The sequence below is a fragment of the Abramis brama genome (assembly GCF_963993115.1).
Source record: "Abramis brama genome assembly, chromosome: 6".
NCBI classification, from domain to species: domain Eukaryota; kingdom Metazoa; phylum Chordata; class Actinopteri; order Cypriniformes; family Leuciscidae; genus Abramis; species Abramis brama.
This window is the reverse complement of record NC_139968.1, coordinates 10580497-10601317: the sequence shown is the minus strand read 5'-3', so window position 1 is coordinate 10601317 and position 20821 is coordinate 10580497. Positions and strand designations below refer to the sequence as shown.

At 39.0% G+C, this 20821-nt stretch overlaps 1 protein-coding gene across 6 annotated transcripts in view; it reads left to right on the top strand.

The window, feature by feature from the left end:
- Positions 1-20821, top strand: part of dock3 (dedicator of cytokinesis 3) — a 188068-nt gene that overhangs the window by 99007 nt on the left and 68240 nt on the right. For all 6 annotated transcript variants that reach the window (XM_084116297.1, XM_084116295.1, XM_084116296.1 and 3 more), the window contains exons 6-9: positions 9334-9482; positions 12741-12825; positions 19587-19628; positions 19926-20077. In XM_084116297.1, coding sequence (XP_083972423.1) covers positions 9334-9482; positions 12741-12825; positions 19587-19628; positions 19926-20077 — 428 coding nt within the window. The remainder of the gene's footprint in view (positions 1-9333; positions 9483-12740; positions 12826-19586; positions 19629-19925; positions 20078-20821) is intronic.

The following is a 20821-nucleotide window of genomic DNA, read 5'->3' as shown; positions in this document are numbered from 1 at the left end:
ATAATAATGTATAAGTAGATTAGAAGGTAACATTTCTGAAAAAGATGTACTTACCCATGAAAATCTTGTCTACAAAATGCTTGGGTGTCATGGGTAGTTGCCCTTGTGGTTGCTAGGGTGTTGTAGTTGGTTGCCAGGGCCATTGCTTTGTGGTTTCCAGAGTGTGGTGGGAAGTTTTTAGCACAGTATGAACCATTAGTAATAGTAATTGGGATTTCCAAAAGAATCTGATAAAAAAAAATATATTTCAAAAGAATCAAAAATCATCACTGTCATTGGAAGAATGAATCAGTTATTCAGACCGTTCTTGAAAAGTGATAGTGGTATTTAGTTTTTAACTCACTAAAAACAAAATAAGTTAATCATTCTAAGTCTAATCTGACCTTTTTGACTAAATCGCTTTGATTTTTGTTGTAAAATGATTGTGTGAAATGCAGTTGTACATTATTTTTAACAATATTATTCACAGTATAAAATAATTGAATATAAATGATTATACAATATTAATTTATTATAAATTTTAGTGATATCATGAAAAACTTGCCTGCAGAATGCTTGGGTTTCATGGGTTGGGCCAGGGCGTTGCTTGTGGTAACCCCTCCGGTCCTACTTGCCCCGCTCCGAGCGGGACTTGAACTGGCATCTCCAGCATGGGAGGCGGCCGCGCTAACAAGGACGCTAAAGAAGACCACAGTCTCTACCACGGCTCTTGAGGTCAGGGCAGTGAGGTTTCCCTGCATAGCTCTCACTAGCTGGCCTCCGTTACACTCACCCCCCTAAACCTCAGACCCATCCGGGTCACGGCACCAATGTAACCCCTCCGGTCCTTCTCGAACCGGCGTCTCCGGCATGGGAGGCGAGCGTGCTAACAAAGACAGCAGTCTTAAGGTCAGGGCAGTGAGGTTTCCCTGCACAGCTGACACTAGACCTCACACCCATCCGGGTCACGGCACCAATGTAACCCCTCCAGTCCTTCTCGATCCAGTATCTCTGGCATGGGAGGTGGGTGCGCTAACAAGCTAACAAGGACCACAGTCTCTAGCGTGCCTCTTGAGGTCAGGGCAGTGAGGTTTTTCTGCACAGCTGACACTAGTTGGCCTCCGTTACACTCACCCCCCTAAACCTCACACCCATTCGGGTCACGGCATCAATGTAACCCCTCCAGGTCGCACTCGCACCGCTCAGAGCGGAACTCAAAGCGGCGTCTCCGGCATGGGAGGCGAGCGCACTAACAAGGACCCTAAAGACCGCAGTGTCTAGCGTCAGTTGCTAGTAGGCCTCTTGAGATCAGGGGAGTGAGGTTTACTCACACAGCTCTTACTAGCTTGCCTCCGTTACAGTAGGATGTTGTAGTAGGTTGCTAGGGCTTTGCCATGCGATTGCCATCGTGTTTGGGGTTAGTTTAGAGAGTAGTATGAAACATTAGTAATATTAATAGTGATTTCCAAAGGCTTTTTAATTTGACCATAACTTTAAAAAGAAGAACTGGTTCAAAAGAATCACTTCAAAAGAATCACATAGTGTTTGATTTTAATCTGAATTTTTTGACAAACTCACTTGGATGTTTTCTGTAAGATTATTGTAAAAAAGAGCTGCATTTTAAATCAACTAGGTCACATGAGGCTTGTTGCAGGTCTCTGAACAGTTTGTTGCATGTTTTCTCTCTGCGAAATCACCACGATACTGTCTGACCTTCCCATATGGGCTGTCATTTCCACCACCCTTTGTTGACCCGTAGCAAAGACACGCAAACACACGCTGACTGACTGACAGTCCTGCTTGGCAGAGTGGAACTGCGAGGGAAGTGAGATTGCGTGCCCTGAGCAAAGGTCATGTTGGGCCATGAGAGGTTTGATGCAAGTGTGTTAGCCAGTTAGTGCACATACACACTAAGTCACACACTCTCTTATATCCACTGTATTGTCTACCTCAGTGGTTCTCAACTCCAGTCCTCGGGACCCACTGCTCTGCACATTTTGTATGTCTCTCTTATCTGACACACTCAGTTCAGTTCATGGAGTCTCTCCTAACAAGCTGATGATCTGATTCAGGTGTGTTAAATAAGGGAGACATACAAAATGTGCAGAGCAGTGGGTCCCGAGGACTGTTAAGAACCACTGGTCTACCTAATACCTCCACAGCATACTCACACGCATGGTCTTTTTGAGCTATTTTGGAACATTTTATGCTACTTGACTGAGTTAACATGATACTGCAGTACTAATAATCATCTCAAAGTGTTGAAGCTTTCCAGACAGGACCCTGAAGTGTTAACTGTAAAAACAGTCATACTGTTTGAAAATTATTCAAACCTTCAACCCCGAAGTTAATGTAGCATTTCAGTCTCAGATGTTGCAGCATTCCCATGAGTTGTACTTTAAATGAAGCATTCAGACAAGATAAACTTAAAGAACTGTATTTAAAGTGAGAGTCCTGTTACTTTGCATCAGTATTGTCATTTGGCCATTCACCGATTTGCCGACATTTTATAAGTTGCGTATTAACATTTTTCTTTACGCCTGCTAACATATCCTCATCTAGTAGTCTTTTTTTCCCGTAACAAAAGCTGAACGTCAAACGTGTGGTTAGAAAGAGCCCCTGTGTGTGGGGCGAGATGAGTCGGCTAGCGCAGGTGAGCATTAGCATTAGCACCCAAAGGATCAGCAGTGACTGTACAGAGTGTGGGCGAAACAGTGTGAGTCACTCCATCACTGACTGAAGAGTCTCAAATGGAGGACACGGAAAGCTAATAAATGGCTTTTTCATGGTTTCATGTCCATTTCCTGTTAGACAAACAAGTTAAATTAGGATTTTTTTTCTCGTTTGTTTTTAACACTAGCTTATTTTATACTTTCTATAAAATGACAGTTAGTCCACTGTAACCAATTCCATGCTGACTAGCATGTGTGATGTTTTGTTGCATGTTCTGCTGCTAAGTGGTAACTCTGAGTATCTAGCAATGGTTAAATGCCACCAACCTGAAACACTTTGATCCTGTTATTGGTTCTTGCTCAGAAGCGCTCATTGTATTCACCCAATTTCATAGAACTGAGATGAACATGATAGTTTTCTGTTCTCCTGAAAGCAAATGGTCATAATGGGTCAGTTAAACAAACATGTCTTTAAAGGCAATCTATTATGCAAAATTCACTTTTACATGGTGTTTGAACATAAATGTGTGTCGGCAGTGTGTGTACACAGCCACCCTATAATGGTAAAAATCCACCCACTCTTTTTTTTAATACCGATAAATCATAATCAGTGTCTCAGTGCAAGCCGTTTGCAGTTTATATGCAGTGTCACATTGCACAGGCCCCGCCCACGAGTGCTGACAGATCTGCCCTATTTGCATAGACCCCGCCCTGAGTGAGCTGAACACAGTCCGCCATGTTTATCTCCTCACCAGAGCATTTAACAGCAGCGTTCAAGTAAGAAATGTATTCTTATTAAAGCTACTAATGTTATTCAGTCTAAAGCAGTGAGTGATTTATATTAACAGCATATTTAGCAGAAGGTACTGTATATTACGCTGTTTTTTACACAGATCTAATATACACATCAAGCGTTGCGTCAGGTCACGTTAGTCAAGCTCGCATCAGCTGACTCTCAGCTGATCCACGTCTACCTATATACGATGCCTATAACCATATACATATATAAGCTCCTTCAGTATTATCAGCAGCTATCGCGTTTCTCAGGAGCTTATTACCCTCCTCCATCCCCAGCTCCACCTCTCATCAGTCAGTATGGCATTCTGATTCCCCTTGAATTGAATTCTCTACTTATGTTGTACATTAAAATTAATGAATAATATCTGCAATACATTCATGTTGGTTCTGTTCTGTTTACCCTAAGGATGGTTATTACTGCTGTCTGACAGCCAGCTTTCTGAGCGCGTGCTTCGGATGTGTGCGCTCAGAAAACCATATAACAGAAGATTAGAATGATATGGCTTTAAAACACATGCACAGCAGCATAAAATGTACATTTAAAGATACATGCACATAAACAGCCCGTTCTTCCTTCCACTCAAAACGGACATTTACAACATGGTATAATACTGTACATTATCTGCAGGGTATTTTGAGCTGAAACTGCACAGAAACATTCTGGGGACACCTGAGACTTACATTACATCTTGTTAAAAGGGGCATAATAGGTCCCCTTTCATGAGAAACACTTTGATATTATTTGAAGGTACGTTGCTCTCTATGACTTCAGTGGGAGGTAAGAGCAGTATAAAGTGTGGCTGGTCTTGTGATGAATATTTGTGCTTATATAGAATCAAGTCCTGCCATATATATATATATTTATATATATATATATATATATAGGGCAGGACTTGATGCCATGACTATCTATATATATACACAATGTGTTGTTTTTTAAAATTATTATTTGTGTGAATTATTTCTATTTTTAAGTTTCACAAACTATTTTTTTAAGTCTTCATAGTTAAAAAATTTATTTATGTGAATTATTATTTTGATTCTTGTGTTTTACATGCTATGCAAACATTTAGTAAGTTCCTCCCCAGTCCTGAATGACCCTTCATTGCAACTAAGCTGCACAAGGGCTCTTATTTTGATGTCAGAAAGTCACATGACCACGTTGTAACGCCTATCAGAGGGTTTGTAGTCTGCCCAGGTGAAGTAAAAGAATGGAGGTGAGAAGGAAAACCCGAGGCACAGAACTGGTATTCGCATCTAGTCTTTATGGTTAGCACACTCTTCAGTTAAAGAGTGGACATAAAACAGGAAAAGAAACACTCTGATAAATGCTACAAACAAAACAAAAGGGAAAAGACAAGAACGTGTTGTATAACAGTCTGTTGTAGAGCAGTCATCTCTCTCTTCCAAGCAAATTCTCTCCTTAATCTGAACACAAGAACACCATGCATTCACTCAATAACAATAATGCAACATAGAAGTCGTCATCTTAAAAGCACATCAACATTCATGTCATAAACTGCATTTAACATTAGGTGGCCATTACACCGTGTATTGGCACGTCACTGACTTCTGTTTAGTGTTTGTCAGCTCGGTCTGCTCAGTCATTATGAAATAATATGGATTTTATTATTCCTACGGACTAGAAGAAGAATAAACTATGATTCCAGGTGGTATCTGACTAAACAATAAGAGTAAGACATATGTGAAAGTTTGCCAGACGTCCTGGCTGTGTTGCACCTGCCATTCTGCATGTCCTTCTGGAGGATTCAAGCTTTAGAAGTAAGTGGCTAAAGTTGAGTGAAGCATTTATTTAAAATGGTTTCTTACGAATATTTTTCTACAAGATGTGGATGCATTGACTGAGAGCTGGACATGGTAAAATGTGTTTCAGACACCTTGCACTGTAGCTCAATTCGGTCTCTGTATTTAAAGCCTGTGAGTCATACAGTTGTGGAAAGTGTGATAAATACATGTTCTTCACACGGCTCAGTGATCAGTGGCTCCTCTTCCCACACACTCACAAACTGTTCTTCAGCTGTATTCCCTAAAGCACAGACCACAAATGGTGCTTTGCATGTGTGTCTCCATCTAAGCTCTTCAGCTAAATCATCCCGTTACAAAAAGTAGTGGTACTGAATATTTGCTATATATATATATATATAGCAAATATTCAGTATATATACGTATATAAAGTCCAAAAATCATGGTATAATGATCACTGGCATTAGAGCAATAAAAATAATATTAGATTAATATATATTTTTTAATAATATACATAGTGCTGTCAAATTGATTAATCGTAATGTCAAGGCGCTCAAACACCCATAACTTTGGGGCTTATTGGTTTTACCATTAAGCAGTCTCAAATGCATTATCCGTGGAAAACTACTAGAGATTTACTACTAAAACAGACTCACCAGTCGTGGGGTTTCTTTTCCAAACACAAAAGCTTTGTTGACATTTGAAGTCTCTGTTTTGAATACCCTACTGAAATATCAATGTCAATCCTTGAAGTACTCGTTAATTGACTAGGGACCCCATAAGTGGTAGAGGATCCTCTTTCAGAAAATGCAGAGGAGGCGAGGTTCTTGCTGTTGGGGTGTGGGGGAGGCTGTCAATCTGAGCTTATATTTCAGTTAAAGCTTAAGGATTGATACATGTCTCTCGACAGCCAACTTAAAACAATCATAATCGCATTATACTGCAGAGGCTGATAAATCTGTTTTTCATCGGGGTAAATGGATTGCCATGATCGTGCGTTCTTGGAAGGAGAGAGAGCAAGAGCAATGGAGGGTGGATGACCCCACACTGTGTGCTAAAATCTACTTGAGCCAAGATCCCGAAATAACTTACGTGACAGCCATGGTGAAAAGCTAAGCAGAAACATCATGTCTTTTTAAACTAGATCTCGTGTATGAAATCCTTTGTAGAGACCCAGAGGAGTGTGGGATACATATTTACATCTTTCATTCATTTCGGGCAACAGATCCGGGTAAATGGAATTGCCTAATTCTCATTGGTGAAATTGAGTCCTATCATTGAGATACAGTCAGAAGTGTGATAAAGTGTAAGCCGATAAAGTCAGTGGGTCTCATTCATGAAACACGAGCAGAACGAATTTTTGTGTAAATCTTGTGTAAAGTGGTTCTGGCGTAAATTTTCGGATTCATTAAAATGTTCGTATTTTCCAAATGTTAGTTGGTACGAAAGAAATCTACACCTGCTCCCAGCCACGCGTAAATAGTGCGTTTAACATCCGAACGTTTTGCTCATTAATAAGGCTGCATTTTAATTCACCTTAAATCGGGTACATATTTACACAGCATTTTGAAAAAAAATATTATATATAGTAATTACATACGGTTTTTCTTTTTACTTTTATTATGAGAGCCAGAAATAGCATCTGCAAACGGAACACAAGTCCGCAAGTCACAAGTGTTGCAGTCAAGCTTCATGTCGAACCATTTTCTTTTCACTTCTGGGACTGTTCGATTAACAGATGAAACTCCATTAACTGCATCTGTAATATGCTGCCAAGCTTCCTTTTTTTTAGGACCTGATACGCCACTATGTACGCTTGAAAATAAAATGTGGCGTTTTGAATGAACTTCTGATAATAAAACTTCAATTTCTGCATCTGAGAAATTTCTCTTTTTCATTCGCTTTTGAGAAGACATGTTGAAATCCTTCGTTTGGTGTCATAATATGATGCCCATATATAGTTGTCAGTCAGATTTAATGGGCGGGATTTATGGTAATTGAGAATGAGCGTGCACGCGCGTCCCATTTACGACTGATTGGAATTCATTAACACACACACACATTTCACTATCACGTCTGACGTTTACGAAGTATTTGTGAATCAGAATGAATTGAATTGAGTTTTCGGGAAGGTCTCTTTACGCGCAAATCACTCACATATTTACTCGTATATTTACGATTTCATGATTGAGACCCAATGGGTCAGTGTAAATGAGTCAATGGGTGGCAGATTAGTTGAGTCTGACTGGATTGTTAATTTTGATATCAGTCAACAAGATCGGATGTGTTTGGGTCGCTAAGATGAGTTTAGAGCAATGCAATGCTACTTTGCTCCTAAACCCATAATGCCTAAGTCTGAATTTTTCCACAGTAATTAGCGTATTGAAAAGTTGTTTGAGTAGTTACTAAACAGTAAAGGGTTTTCAAAGCAGAGGATAATGGTAGCAATATAATGCAAGCATCTTGAGACATTACATTTGACAGTAATTGTCTTGAAATTTATTGTTGAAGGCAGTACATTTGTTACAAAAGTGATGTTTTGACAGCTGTAGCTGAATTTAGAGATGTAGCATCTTGGAAAATGTTGTTAGGTTTCTAAAATGTATCCCCCCAGAACTTCACTAGCAGATTAGTTGATTGTTGGGTGACTAGATGAATAATCAACCATTAAAACATCCTTAAAAAAAGTCCTTAACTAGCCCAGCCAACTTCAGCACTAAATAGGTCCACCAGCTAGACCAGCACTAACCAGTATAAACCAGCTTGGATCAGTGTAGGAATCCATACTTGTCTAGCTAGCATGGGATGCTAGTTTCCCCACCAAAGTCAGCCAACTTCATTAAAAAGACTGTGCTGTTTCATCAGCTAGAGGAGCCCCAAACTGGCACTAAGCAACATCCAAACAGGAAGTGGACTTGTGATCTTCAGCTGGTCGTTGAGATTCTTCTCCAAAGAAACTTGCCATTTAGACTAGCAGGGAAGGAATCACACTGTTCTGCTTGCATCAGAGAGGAGTAATTATTGCTGCCACCATGAGTGGGGGAAGCTATCAGTCCCTAGAGCCAGGAACAGTCAGGGGAAAAGGCTACATCCAGTACAGAAGTCCAAGTGAGTATAACAGGGAATTTGATGGATGTGGCTTTTAGATGAGAGTGTCCAAATCCCATCTGATTTCACCAATAACACACTGTGGAATGAACTACTGACAGATACTTCATGCTATGTACATGTGGGTATCCAGGGGCTCATTCTTGTGAAAGCTCTAGACAAACCTTCTTTGTTTCCAAGAGCACGTCAAACTCAAGTCCTGAGATGTTTCGTGACGGAGGACACTGGAGACCGCACACACAGCCGGCACAGCATGTCGGTATGACAGACGCACAGATCTGTTCGCTGCGTGTCTCCCCGAGGGCAGATGAGGGAGTCATTATCAACCATCATACACAAACTTGAAGAGGAAGCCTTGCGGTTTGGGGCATGTGCTTAGATGATGCTCAGTGGTTGTTCCACGTCTTTGACTATCCGTGTCTTTGATTATCTACAGTACTGCAATTCCAACATCATTTGAAGGCAGCATAACACCATTCTCACTGACGGTGATTTGTAGCAGGGTAACATGAAGTCATTTATATCAGTGACTCAAAAACAAAGTGGAGATGATTATGTACAAATGTGAATGCTGTTAGTGTGACTGTCCCTTAAAGGCTAATTCACACTGCATCAACAGACCAACAGACATGTTTGTCTGGTTTTGTTGGATCAGTGTGTTACTCCGTCAGCGTCTGATGCCGTTGGAATGCCATGGCATCCTTTGTAGTACCTTGAAGTACCATATGAATGCCATGGTGGATGAATATGGTGCAGTCTTTGAAGAACCAGTGAATTTCAAGTATCAAGATGTTCTGTAGGACAATGTCAGGAAATATATTTTTCACCTTAACCACAGTTTAAATTGCACTGTGCACAGTATGTAATTACTGAATGACCATTTACTGACACTATGGTATGTATAACACACAACTACTGTACATTTGCCTTGTAAAATCTGAGACTAGTTTGTCATGAGTGGATGGATGAAATAAATATTTGTCTTTCTTGTTTGTTTGTTTTTTCTCCACAGAAGCATAAAGTAGACCTCTTTTACAAACTCCGTCACGTGATGAACGAGTTGATTGATCTGAGGCGACAACTGCTTTCAGGCCACCTGACCCAGGATCAAGTCCGGGAAGTCAAACGCCACATCACTGTACGACTGGACTGGGGCAATGAGTGAGTTACCCTCTTTTACCTCCAAGAAAATTCCCTGCACAAATTCAAATTAAAAACCTTCTCTTAATCGTAAGGAAGAACCAGCAAGATGCCTTAAAGGTGTTGTTAGCAATGTTAGCTATCATGTTAACTACCACCATTGGTCTAACTCTTGTGTACAAACCAGCAAAGATGCATTTAATGTGTTTTTAGCAATGTCAGCTATCATGCTAACTTCCACCATTGGTCTAACTCTTGTGTACAAACCAGTAAAGGTGCCTTTAATGTGTTGTTAGCAATGTTAACTATCATGCTAACCTCCACCATTGGTCTAACTCTTGCGGAAGAACCAGCAAAAATGGCTTTAATGTGTTGTTAGCAATGTTGACTATCGTGCTAACCTCCACCATTCATCTAACTCTTGCAGAAGAACCAGCAAAGGTGCCATTAATGTGTTGTTAGCAATGTTAACTATCATGCTAACCTCCACCATTGATCTTGCAGAAGAAACAGCAAAAGTGCCTTTAAAGTGTTGTTAGCAATGTTAACAATCATGCTAACCTCACCATAGATCTTGCAGAAGAACCAGTTGAGGTGCCTTTAAAGTGTTGTTAGCAATATTAGCCATCATGCTAACTTCCATCCTTGGTCTAAATCATGTGGATAAACCAGTCTCTTATATGTCAGACAAAATATGTCAGTTGATATTTTGAAATGCATCCTATTAAACAAGTCCATGGGATTGCCATGCATTTGTTCCACCCTCCAAAAAAATTGGTTGAAATTTATGACCAGTCCTGGCATGTTTCACTCAATTGATGAGTGTTTAAATAAGCTCTTGTGCGTCATGGATATTTGCCAGTGCTTTTAATGTGTTAGAGGCCAAGGCCTCCTGAGCGTGGAGTCAACAGAGCTGAAACGCTAGAGATGGATTGCTGCGCCTTTCTCGTCACCCTAAAACAACTTGGCCCAACACAGCGAAGAAATGAGGATAACAGTAGCATATGTCATTCACTGCCTGGTTAAATGTGAATTACATTGAGATTTCAAATGCACACACTGAGGCCAAACAAACCAACAGAAGATGAGGTTGTTTTTTTAATTCAGAGTAAATTGACTTTTCACTGCAATGAAAGGCGGTCGTGTCTGTCCTTCAGATACCGCCCCCATTTCTAACCTACACAGCTGTGCAATTCTTCACAGCTTTTGAGTGTCAGTATTTACAGTTCTTGCATCATTATTTCATCTTTTTCAGAGATTTTCAAAAGTTTTATGTCCAATATCCATTTGCTGATACTGCAAATTGAGCTTTCAGTCAGCTACGAATGATATTTACAAAAAATATTAATATAAAGGTACCATATAACAACACATTTAATGGACCGGTTTGTTCTTTTTAGTTATCTTTAACCTCTAGTTTCACCGTTTTTAGACTTCTTTCAAACACATTACAAATCTTAATTATTCCAAACTTTAAACCAGTAGCATATGGTTTTCACTGTTTTATTATGAAAGTAAAAAATATATATATTCTTTGTGATCTTCATTATTGATGATGTGTTAAGTAAAATTCAATAATTTCATAATAAAAGCAATTATCTAACGTGTAGAAGTAGACTACTACATTACCAGACCTCCAAGACATAAGTCATGGAGTTCACCTCTTATAGCGATGAATGAAAGCAGAGGTAATCTAAACCAACAATCTTTTAGAGGCCAGATGATCCAGGAATTGTGGTGTATCAGCATCTGAGTCAGGCCCACGTCGACCACTCATCCCTCGTCTTCAATGTCACCTGAAGATTCACTTCTGTGATGAGGCTCTTTGTGGTTCTGGGCTTTCAGCAGTGCATCACTGCCAGGTCTTCAGATCAGCAAACTATATAATTGAGTAAAGGGGATAAAATGGATTTGAGACGCGAGCACTTACCGATATGTTCTATAAATACTTGAAGCGTGAGTTGAAGAGCGTCTCGAGTGTTTTTCAAACAATCTAATCATGTTTTTCATTATGCCTTTCTAAGGTTATCAATTTTCTCTTTAAGTGATCTTGTGTTTTTCGGCAAGTGTCACTGTTATATAGCCTACATTAAAGTATATTGTGTAAGACTTCAAGAGAGTTAATTCAGCCTCAGTAACAAGACATTTATAAATTGAACAACGCCTTGACGTAGCAAATTAGAGGCATTCACGCTGCAGTTGTGGAGTATATCAAGCTTGTCATTGCTAAAAACACTTAATTGTCACATAATAAGTTTATTACTGTCTGTTTATACAAAGTCGTCAACAAATAGATTTATTTATGCTCTGATACAAGCCAATGATGTGAGATGTCTCTCTGGAGAGCTAATTTGCATTGAGATATTCAGAAAAGATGGAAATTTATACCCCTGGCTAGACAGAGGCCTTGGGCGATGCTAATGCTAATGCTTTGATTGAGAGCACTACAACCAGAGCAAAATAAACAAGAGCCACCTATCAATGCCCTAGCAACCACCCAAACACCCTAGCAACCAGCTATCAATGAGCTGAGAACACTTTAACAGTATGGCTAGTTAGCATTACTAGCATTACTTCTGTTTGACCATTTTATTCTTAATTAATTAATTAATTAAACCACTTATCAAACACCTAGAACATCCAAACAAATGTAAAACTATGAAAAATAGTTTAGTGATTGAAATGTGTATTTCAACAAACTTTTGATATGACTATTCATCTTCAACATTTCATGTGTTTAGATGCTAACTCACTTACTTGCTAGTCTGTGATTTAGGCTGCTCAGGGAGTTCATGGGGTTTTATTTACATCTGAGAAGTTCTGGAGAAGCCATGTTTATGTTATATTAGGTTACTGTATGGCATGCCATCACTTTAGTTGTGTTATGAGGACAACACCTGTTTCCATAGATCTACAATACGACAGCTGCACATAGCGCTAGCAGCTTCCTATGCATTTTAACCACACGATCCTCCCAATATTAACAGCTGTGATTGGGCAAACCGGGAAAGTAATGTTGAAAACTTGCCTGGAAATGTTCTTATGTCATGTTTTCCAATCTAGCGGCCATCACACCGCTGTGTTAGATATTAGTGTAGCGATGTAGCGACTGATGGATATAAAAAGATACTGTATGGCTAAATGCCCGCCACAACAGGTGGACGCAACAGCTTGACAGATTTTCTGTTCTTTTATTATCCACAATATTATCCATTCTAAGTATTTCAGTTTCAAGTAATCTAGTTAATCTCCGTCCTGTTCTTCTCCCGTGTTCAACAGACATTTAGGCTTAGATCTGGTTCCCAGGAAGGAGTTTGAAATGGTCGATGCGGACCAGATCAGCGTTTCAGATCTCTACAAAATGGTAAGTACTCTGTCTGCATTCAGATGCGTGTCCTATGTGTGCATTTTCATCCCTGAAGCAGTAAATCGCTACAATATCCTCAGTTGGATGTTAAAACAACATTTGGTAGATGTTTTTGCAACATTTATGATTTCAAATGAATGTCAATCTGAGTGTTTTTGTTGCTTTGGATTACTGCAGGTTGTTCAAAATGAGTTTATTAATATGTGAGTCATCTGCATAGACAAGTGCAGAAATGAATGTTTTAATGTATTCCTGCAACTGTTTTGCATATGTGCATAATGTAGGAATAATGTGCAGATGTTGCCAAGTTCGCACCTGTAGATTGAGCTGAACAGTTAGAAAGCAGACATGTTTTTAAACACTCCATTAGAGGGCAAATTCCCAAGACGGCTCATCAGAATGAATCATTTGCATATTCAATTTCTCAGAAAGCCTGATTTTCAGCTTTATGGAACTAAGAGACAATATTGGATATATAAAAAAAAAAACCTGCTTTTTTATCTTTTTGATTATATCTTTACCCTCGGTAATTCACTTTATTCTCTAGACCTCAACGTTTTATTGGGAACTGTTTTGACACCAGCATCTGTTTCGACTGCAGCTTCTTTGGAAATAACTTTTATTTTATTTCACTCATCTGACAGATCTTTTTCCATGATGCCATATTGTACAATATATAATTTATGCCTATAACATAATTTATTAATTTATGCCTAAACTAAGATTAAAGATTAGCATGTTTTTGGCTGTAAAATGTTACAATAATTGATCAGCATTTTATGTCTAGTAAAGCTGTGAGAAATATTGTTATGTATGTATATACAGTGAGGAAAATAATATTTGAACACCCTGCTATTTTGCAAGTTCTCCCACTTAGAAATCATGGAGGGGTCTGAAATTGTCATCGTAGGTGCATGTCCACTGTGAGAGACATAATCTAAAAAAAAAATCCAGAAATCACAATGTATGATTTTTTAACTATTTATTTGTATGATACAGCTGCAAATAAGTATTTGAACACCTGAGAAAATCAATGTTAATATTTGGTACAGTAGCCTTTGTTTGCAATTACAGAGGTCAAACGTTTCCTGTAGTTTTTCACCAGGTTTGCACACACTGCAGGAGGGATTTTGGCCCACTCCTCCACACAGATCTTCTCTAGATCAGTCAGGTTTCTGGGCTGTCGCTGAGAAACACGGAGTTTGAGCTCCCTCCAAAGATTCTCTATTGGGTTTAGGTCTGGAGACTGGCTAGGCCACGCCAGAACCTTGATATGCTTCTTACAGAGCCACTCCTTGGTTATCCTGGCTGTGTGCTTCGGGTCATTGTCATGTTGGAAGACCCAGCCTCGACCCATCTTCAATGCTCTAACTGAGGGAAGGAGGTTGTTCCCCAAAATCTCGCAATACATGGCCCCGGTCATCCTCTCCTTAATACAGTGCAGTCGCCCTGTCCCATGTGCAGAAAAACACCCCCAAAGCATGATGCTACCACCCCCATGCTTCACAGTAGGGATGGTGTTCTTGGGAATGTACTCATCATTCTTCTTCCTCCAAACACGTTTAGTGGAATTATGACCAAAAAGTTATATTTTGGTCTCATCTGACCACATGACTTTCTCCCATGACTCCTCTGGATCATCCAAATGGTCATTGGCAAACTTAAGACGGGCCTTGACATGTGCTGGTTTAAGCAGGGGAACCTTCCGTGCCATGCATGATTTCAAACCATGACGTCTTAGTGTATTACCAACAGTAACCTTGGAAACGGTGGTCCCAGCTCTTTTCAGGTCATTGACCAGCTCCTCCCGTGTAGTTCTGGGCTGATTTCTCACCTTTCTTAGGATCATTGAGACCCCACGAGGTGAGATCTTGCATGGAGCCCCAGTCCGAGGGAGATTGACAGTCATGTTTAGCTTCTTCCATTTTCTAATGATTGCTCCAACAGTGGACCTTTTTTCACCAAGCTGCTTGGCAATTTCCCCGTAGCCCTTTCCAGCCTTGTGTAGGTGTACAATTTTGTCTCTAGTGTCTTTGGACAGCTCTTTGGTCTTGGCCATGTTAGTAGTTGGATTCTTACTGATTGTATGGGGTGGACAGGTGTCTTTATGCAGCTAACGACCTCAAACAGGTGCATCTAATTTAGGATAATAAATGGAGTGGAGGTGGACATTTTAAAGGCAGACTAACAGGTCTTTGAGGGTCAGAATTCTAGCTGATATACAGGTGTTCAAATACTTATTTGCAGCTGTATCATACAAATAAATAGTTAAAAAATCATATATTGTGATTTCTGGATTTTTTTATTTAGATTATGTCTCTCACAGTGGACATGCACCTACGATGACAATTTCAGACCCCTCCATGATTTCCAAGTGGGAGAACTTGCAAAATAGCAGGGTGTTCAAATACTTATTTTCCTCACTGTATATATATATATATATATATATATATATATATATATATATATATATATATATATATATATATATATTCATGTACTTGCTCTAAAAGTATGTGAATTAGTTTTTTTATTAGAAGAATCAAACAGCAATTGTTGCAATTTTCTATTTAATATTTATTATATTTACACAAATACATGTTTATATTATGTATTTAATCTGAATATTTAATATTTAATCTAATATTTAATATTTGATGTTTTTAAAAGCATGTCAAATGTCATTCAGTTACTTCAATTTTAAGTAAATGTTAAGTAAAAGGCTAAATCAGTGCTTTGAAATGAATCAATGTTTTGAATCGGACTGTTGAAATGAATCAAATTTTGCAAATCCATCAGCATTTTTGCCACTAGGTTTAAATCAGAGATGCTAAAATATTCTTTGTCATATGTAAAATATTCTTTCAGTCGTTATGAAACTTCTAAAAGCATATTCAAATAATTTGATATCCATGGTCGCATTTTTCCTCCAACCGTTGGAACTTGGTGAAAGATTGAAAGAGGTTGGAGGAACTAGTCAAGAGAAATGAGAACTGTTCAAAGTGCCTGACTAAGAGGTTTAGCTAACTTTCTGGGATAAATTCAGATGAAAAGCAAGCACTCCGGGTAGAGTAGCTGAATCTCGACTTGGTTTTTAAGTGCACTAGCCAAATGTTGAGGTCACAGAGAGATTTGTATAGCTCGATATGTGGGAGGCGGAGGAGTTTCACACAAATACCAAAAATAAAGAAAGAGGAGAAGAAAGAAGCAAGCTTCTGAACAGAACATAGAGACATAGATGCGAGAAGACTTTTACTTGCCCTCGGGCAACAAGAGAGCACTGAAGCTGCAGAGACTCAAGACCTTTAACTTTCTTAGAAGTTGCTGCTGAATTGTCTCCAGGGGAGCAAAAGATAGATTAAATCAAAGAGCCGAGCTTTTCTCCTTCTGAATTACACGTGCACTGTTCACACAATTTACTCTGTCCATCTAATGTTTTCTGTTCACTTTCAAGATTCATTCCGTCATTTTTTTTGTCATTGTCAAGAGTTTATTGTATTTGTTTTACTTGTTTTAAACTTCCTTTACGATTCAGCGATTTACAAGTTTCAGGTTTCATTTTGACACATTGAGATGTCAGCCTCATTGTTCCCTTAAACAAGACATTTGCACCAGGCGTCCTGTACCTATAGTAATGCACAGTATGCATAAATTATCAACACTGTTTTTATTTTACAAAAGAACAAAATAGATATTGATATAAGTTATAATAGTCAGGGACTGAAGTCTCACAGAAATGTTCTAACATGGCTGTAAAATCTGCCTTGCTCACAGTGCCGCAAGGCGCTGTTTTAGATTAATGAGTCCCGCCAGGCGTGCGTTTAGCCTCCCTGATGGTGAAAGTGAGAACAGAAGGAAAGATATTTGTTTTCAGACATTTCTCAATTTGGCCTGAAATCCTCCACTGGGTTTGAAAATGAAGCTCTACTTCACTCCCTTGTTGTCAAGCACTATCTCAAGGAAATCTCACTTTTTATCTTGATATAAAGTGCATGCAGCTTTGAGGATTTCTTTTGCTGGTTCTTATTGTGAAGATAATTATAAGTGGGGTTTACTAAGGAAAGCATCAGTAGCAATGCCCTAGCCATGAAAGCTTTTTTCTGCTAGAGAATAAAAAATAAAAAAGGTAATTGCGACATTTTAACTCACACTTTTTTTGCTAGTTTACATTTATTATGTAACTATGTAATATAAACTCGCAATTGCGAGTTATAAAGTCAGAATTGCGATATATAATGTAGCAATTGCGAGATATGAAGTCAGAATTGCGTGTTATAAACTTTAGCAATTGCGAGATATGAAGTCAGAATTGCGTGATTTAAACTTTAGCAATTGCGAGTTATAAAGTCAGAATTGCTTGATATAAACTTTAGCAATTGCGGAATATAAAGTCAAAATTGCGATATATAAAGTCAGAATTGCGTGTTATAAACTTTAGCAATTGCGAGATATGAAGTCAGAATTGCGTGATTATAAACTTTAACAATTGCGAGTTAGAAGTCAGAATTGCATGATATAAACTTTAGCAACTGCGAGATATAAAGTCAGAATTGCGTGATATAAACTTTTGCAATTGTGATATTTGAAGTCGCAACTGAGTTATAAAGTCAGAATTTCAAGATATAAAGTCAGAAAAAGTCAGTATTTTTTTTCATCAGAATTGGGACTTTTTAACTTTCAATTGCGAGTTTATATCTCACAAATCTGAGAAAAGAATTATGAGATAAAAAGTCAAAATTATCTTTTAAATTGTTTTATTCCTTGGCAGAAACAAGCTTCCATACCTAGCAACCGCTCTGAATACTTCAGTAACACCTCACAATGCCCTAACAACCATTTGGAACTCTCGACTACCACCTAGTAATATCTTAGCAACCATGCAAAGTAATCTAGCAATCACAGCAAAGCAATTGGCAAAAACAGCCTAGCAACCCTTTTGCCACAACATCATGCAACCAACCACAGTACCCTAGATACAACCGAGTAACACTGTATGAACCTTGGCAACTGAACAGAAAAACATTAACAACCACTTGACTGCTACTTAGAAATGCCCTAGTAACGGCCCAGAACACCATAGGAATCACCTAGAAACACTTTACTTCCAACATCATACAACCAATCAGAACACTATAGCTACCCCCTGGCAACACCATAGCGACCACCCTAAGCAGCCTAGGAACCACCTAGCAATGCTTGAGGAACTGTTTAGCAATGCGATAACAATCACTCAGAACACCTTAGCAACAGCATAGTGGCATCATGCCAACAACCCAGAACACCCTAGCAACTGTAAAGCAAAGTGCTAACCGCATAGCAACATCAGAACACCCAAGCAGTGGCTTAGAAACCACCCAGAATGGACAGTAACGTTCTGACAACCACTGAGAACACCTTGGCAACCGCATAGTAATGTCACTCTTCCAAGAACACCTGAACAGTTCCATAGCAACCACCTCGAACACCCTAGCAACTGGACAGAAAAAGTGTTTAGCGACACCTTAGCTCCACATAGCAACCACATAGCAATATCACTCCACCCAGAACAACATAGCACTTTGTCTTTTTAACAGGAAGGCACGATCTATTTAATCTCCTTACGCTAGCATGTTTTGCATACCTTCATTCCCACCAAGCATTCACCAGTGGGGGGTTGTGTTGAATGCTGTGTAATTTATTCTAAACGCTGTCAAAAGCACTGGAGAGAAAGATGCAAGCTAAGAAATACAGACTCATAAGTCACCCAGGCTCTCGGGCAAGATGTGTGCATGTGTGCGTTTCACCATGTGATTATGAGCATGTGTTTTCAGCTTGGGTTTGTGCTGATGATGCCTCTGTGAATATGATTAATCTATATGTAGATATTGCTCTGTACATCTATATAGTCTTGTGGGGAAAAACATTCAAATCCTTAAGCAAGTGTCTTGTTTACTCAACTGACCGTTCGCAAAGACCCGCCCCCTTTAGTTACTGTTGCTATGTCCGACAAGCCACGCCGCTCTCACGACACACCATGTTCTCACGCAGTGAAACATGACAACAAAGATATGAATCTCTGTTGATATGTTGATTGATATGTTGATATGAAACAAAGTCTCACCTTTCAAATTTGGTCTTTTTTTTAAAGAAGTTGAAACAATAAATTACCGTTTAGTGGCTTTTTAATGTGTCTGACAGATCGCTGTAGAGTCTCAGTTAAATCTCTTCCTTCTAGTTAATTTATAGCATCAAATAAACATGAATGAACATCAGAAGGAATGTTGTTTTAACCGCGGAAAGACGTCAGTACACTCCGTTTTTCAAGTTCAAATCCTCCAACGTTAATCTACTAACTCTCCTGACTGCTTTCTCGGACAAAAATGGCGGATTCGGCGGATTATGATTGGTCAGATCGCCTGTCAATCAAACTCCCGGCGAAGGGTCATTTGCAGATGAAAGATGCCATTTTGTTCCCTTTGATACGTCAATCTCAAAGCAACTCCTAAATAATAATTTTAATGGGAAATTGTTTTACATTTGAAGATTATTTAAGAGGTTTCAGTGCAAGCAAGTGTACAGTATATACTTATTTTGCACATTAAGTTTCAGTTTGAGTCCAATTCGTTATAATAGACAGTTTTTTATTTTGTTTTAATGATGTTAGTTCATGTTATGCAGGTACAGTCAGTATGTCTAACTTCAGTCAGCATGCTTTGTATAGTATACTGTAAATATCGTCTGGATTTAAGTTGTCTTTCTCTCTTTCTCTCGGTTGACAGCACCTGTCCAGCAGACACAGCGTCCAGCAAAGCACATCCCAGGTATATCTGTCATCCTCAGCACCATCCGAGGGCTTGTCAGAAATGCTTAGTCGTTAACATGCGCTGGACTTTTTGTAGGTCACGCTTCACCAGGGGCTAAAATGTGACATGAAATGTTTTGTGGAGCTAAACACCTCGTTTTGGTCATGCTAAAAGACCTTTTACAGTCATGTATAAAGCACTAGTTCAAATGTAGGTCAGTAAAACAGGCCACAGGTTTGCAACACTGCTATCTAAGCACTAATTTGTTACATTGCACAGCAAAATGTAAATGTGTTGTTCACTCTGTGCTTTCAGGATGGTGGAAAACAAAGACACGGGGATTCATGTCGAATGCCCGTGCCGCACCATCTCTTTGTCAACCTAAAGAGCTTCACGTACAACACCATCGGCGAGGACACAGACATCTTCTTCTCTCTGTATGACCTGAGAGAGGGCAAGCAAATCAGGTGGGAAATATGTCATTACAAGTTTGTTTGTGAATTCAAAGGTAGTATCCTTCCACCACTCAAACTTTTGTACAATGAAGAGGCTTACTTTTGAAATTATTCACAAGGAACAGTGAAAAACAGGACATGAGGTTTAAAGTAAGCCATCGTTTTTTAAAGTTTAAATTGGCCACTTTTTTTTACACACTCGTTCAAAATGGCACACAGAACTGTCTTTCTGTGAAAGCGCCGAAAGACGAGATAAGGACAAGAGACTTTGATGAAGTATTCATGTAAAAGATCTCTTCGCTTCAGCTATGTTCTAAGACATCTCAAGTCGTAGCGTTTTCAAGGTAGAGGATGGCCTAACTAACTCTCTCTGTCCAAGATGAAATTATCAGCAGAATATTACAGTTTTAAATGGATTTTACAGACAGATTTTAAGATTTTTTTTAAGATTTACATTCATATTTTTTCTCCAAAAGTGTACCTATAAGTAAAATTCACTGCAGTTTCCAGCTGAAACAAACACTAGTGGCTGTAAAGCACCACAACTTTTATTCCTTTACACACAAATTATGAGTCCTGGGGCAGAATATAGTTTGTTGACTTTTCTGACGTAGTAAACTTGCTTGGTAGCTCATGAGTCATGATAAAAGAGCTCAAAGTCTTGCGTAATTGCTTCAGGAAATGTGTTTTTATCTCACTTTGCTTTTGTTAACAATATCGGGTATGTTTAGGGTCGGCGTGTCGCGATATACCGGT